We start from the raw sequence: 3,232 nt of genomic DNA, 5'->3' as shown, positions 1-3,232 counted from the left end.
CTCCAGGTATCCCAGATAGTTCTAGAAATCTCCAGAACAGGTGCGAAACTTCCCGCTTGTCAGTGTCATATTTGACAGTAAATGGGGCCCAAATGAGGCTCCCATTTACTGAAATACCATGAATTTCGATCCCCCATTCCAAAGGTAAGTACCCCAGGCCATTTCCGTTACAATATTGTAAATTAGTACGAGGAAAATTGATTCAAGAGACAGAAAAAGCACATAGGGGCACTCATTACAAACATAGGGTGATTCAAAATTTGCGTCATTTCTCTAGAGGTGCTGTCTGGCGGTGTTTTAGAAGTCCAAAAAAAAATAGTTAAATAAATTAATTGTTATTAGAAACTGAGAAATTTGCCCAAAACTCTATCAGAAAGACGGCAACAATGTTTTTCAAGATAATCTGCCAAATTAACATTACGTAAATTCCGGTTGCTTCGTAATTATTAAAAACTCCGGCAACCATGAAATTATACAGAAAATAACAATAAAATAGACTATGATAAACGGTTCATTCACCAGGATTCGTTAAACGTCTGAACGTACTTTTTCGAAATGTCAATAATAATGTATAATAATATCTTCATATCCTCGAATTGATTTGTTTACAGTTTACAGATAAACATACATTTGCATCTTTAACTCCAAACAAGTTAGTCCCTGTGTCGTCACCTTATTATCCACTCTTCTCGAGCAGTTTGTCGTATTCAGTTAAATAACTCCTGATTTATTTGTACTAGTGTTCAGTAAGACATTGATTTAAGGTGTCTTTCTGCTGTGCGTGCCTTACATACGTGGTTGGAATGTAACCCTTCCGCGGTATTTATTTGGTGCCAGGAAAAGTGTCAGTTCTTGTGCAATGCTCTGAGTGCCTGAGTATTTTAGCTTCTGCTATGTTACTGTGGCATTTCCCCAGAATTAATCGCATATCCGCAAATTCGTGAAAGAAGCCTCAAGGTAACCCACAATTTGGCAAACTATTGTTATTATTGACAAATACCATTTACCTGTAACTATCTGTTAATGACAAAAAACGTCATTGCAACTTTTACTTTTACAAAAAATTATAGAAGAGAACTTTTTTGATATAAAAAATATTTATAATATGAAGCAAAGATCGTAATTTTTCTTTACGAATGCTTAAGTATTTCAATATACTACCAATTAAACATGGGACAACGTCAAAATAATGCTTGATAACAAAGTCTAAATTTGATTTTCAACTGTTTGGATCAAAAGAAGACGATCTGACAAACTTTGTAATTTGTAACTCTTTTGAATTTTTTTACTTCTACAGGGTGATTCAAAATAGGCGTCATTCCTTTTAAGGGGTTATAGGGGCTCACTTGGAGAGTACGATAAAAATGTTGAAATATTTTTTTTCGCAAATTTGTAGAAGATATTAAGGTAGCATATTGAAATACTTAACTGCTCGAAAAGAAAAATTACTATCTTTGCTTCAAATTACGAAAATTTTCGATATTAAAAAAACACTCTTCTACAATTTTTCGATGAAAAATCACAGCGGCAATGATGTTTTTTGTCATTATCAGGTAGTCACATCTTTTGTCGCGAATAAGCATTTGTCAAATTGTTAGTTACTGACTTTCAAGCTTCTTTTACAAAATGTTCACCAATATTGAATATGCGGATATGATATTAGTTATGGGAGAATGCCACAGTAATGTATCAGAAGCTGTTAGAACTTACGCCAACAGATTTCTCATACGACGATAGCCCAGCGCGCATGTCCTGAGTCGGCTAATTTTAAGGGATAGAGATACTGGACGATTGGCTCCAAGAATTGAAATAGAAAGTGGACGACCAAGAGGTGCTCGGCTTCCGGACATAGAAGAACAGGTACTGAATTTAATCGCAGCAGACCCTTCCAGGAGTACACGGAGCATTGCGCAACAAATTACACTTTCCCAGGCAACTGTACACCGGATTATTGCCGAGGAAGGGCTTCACCTTTACCATTTATCTAAAACACATGCACTTTTACACACCGACTATCCATTAAGGAAATGTTTTTGTAATTGGCTTTTGGGACAAAACCGACAAAATTCGCAGTTTTTACAACACCTTTTATGGACCGACGAAGCAAATTTCAGTAGAGATGGATTTTTCAACTCCCGCAATTCTCATGTTTATGCCACCGAGAACTCACATGCCACAATTTCGTTCCATCACCAAGACCGATTCAGTGTAAATGTTTGGGCAGGAATCCTGGGTATCTGGCTCCAAATGGACGGGGCTCCAGCCCATTTTGCTGCTCCGGTAAGAGCTTGGCTTAATCATTAATACGCAGACAAATGGATAGGCCGAAATGGACCAGCAAACTGGCCACCAAGATCCCCTGACGTGACTCCGGATGGATTTCTTCTTCTGGGGGCACATTAAATCTTTTGTGTACCGAACACCAAACCAACAAAATGAGCAGGAGTTAGTAACTTGAATACGGGAAGCTGCACAAAATGTGAGTCCAGGAATGTTACGCAGAGTGCGCAATAACATGATTAAACGAGTAGAAACATGTTTGGAGTTAAATGGGCAGAACTTCGAACACCTCTTGTGAGTTGTCCACATTTCAAAACGGTTCTTTTCAGAACCACAGATTCATATCTAAGAATTTCATTTCACCACCAAGCACCGAAATGGTTCTAGTATTTATAGGTTATTGACTTTTTTATTGATTTTAATAGGTTCTTCACTTAACGTAGGTTGGTATCGTTACACTATAACTTTTTGTTGGAGGTATTGTTGAAATCGTTGAAAATTAAAAAAACCTTTTAGAAATTTGACACAAGATCATGGCAGCTGAAAAAATAGGCCTTCTTGAATATTATTTAAATTTTCTCTAACAAATAATACTTAATAATTTTTAAATTATAAAGTCGCGCCTAATTTAAAAAATATTCTTATTTAGTTAAAATAGTTTTATGTTGCACCGATTATTTTTTTAAATATGGTATTGTATTAAAATATTTGTTAATAACCAAAAGTTATTCGCAAATTAGTGCTCTCAAATGACGTTATCACTAGTATAAAATATGTCCGGACAGACTAATTGAAAGAAAAGGAAAATTCTTGACTGGGCCTCCCAACCACAATGAAATATTGTTATTGTCACTTTCGCTTTTAATGTTTATCCATTGTTACTGGAGTTTTTAATAATTACGAAGGAACAGGTATTTATGTAATGTTAATTCAGCAGATTACCTTGAAAAGC

At 35.7% G+C, this 3,232-nt stretch overlaps 1 protein-coding gene across 11 annotated transcripts in view; it reads left to right on the top strand.

The window, feature by feature from the left end:
* The window catches only part of LOC109542344 (ranBP-type and C3HC4-type zinc finger-containing protein 1), a gene marked incomplete in the record, with an annotated part of 82,398 nt that overhangs the window by 54,608 nt on the left and 24,558 nt on the right, over positions 1-3,232 (top strand). The window contains 1 exon segment of one of the 11 annotated variants that reach the window (XM_048663810.1): positions 103-144. In XM_048663810.1, the coding sequence (XP_048519767.1) occupies positions 119-144 (26 nt within the window). 11 annotated transcript variants of the gene reach the window in all.

This window comes from Dendroctonus ponderosae, unplaced genomic scaffold, assembly GCF_020466585.1.
Source record: "Dendroctonus ponderosae isolate FM_Combo_2020 unplaced genomic scaffold, Dpon_F_20191213v2 Dpon_F_20191213_2, whole genome shotgun sequence".
NCBI classification, from domain to species: Eukaryota; Metazoa; Arthropoda; class Insecta; order Coleoptera; family Curculionidae; genus Dendroctonus; species Dendroctonus ponderosae.
This window is presented reverse-complemented; position numbering and strand designations above follow the sequence as displayed.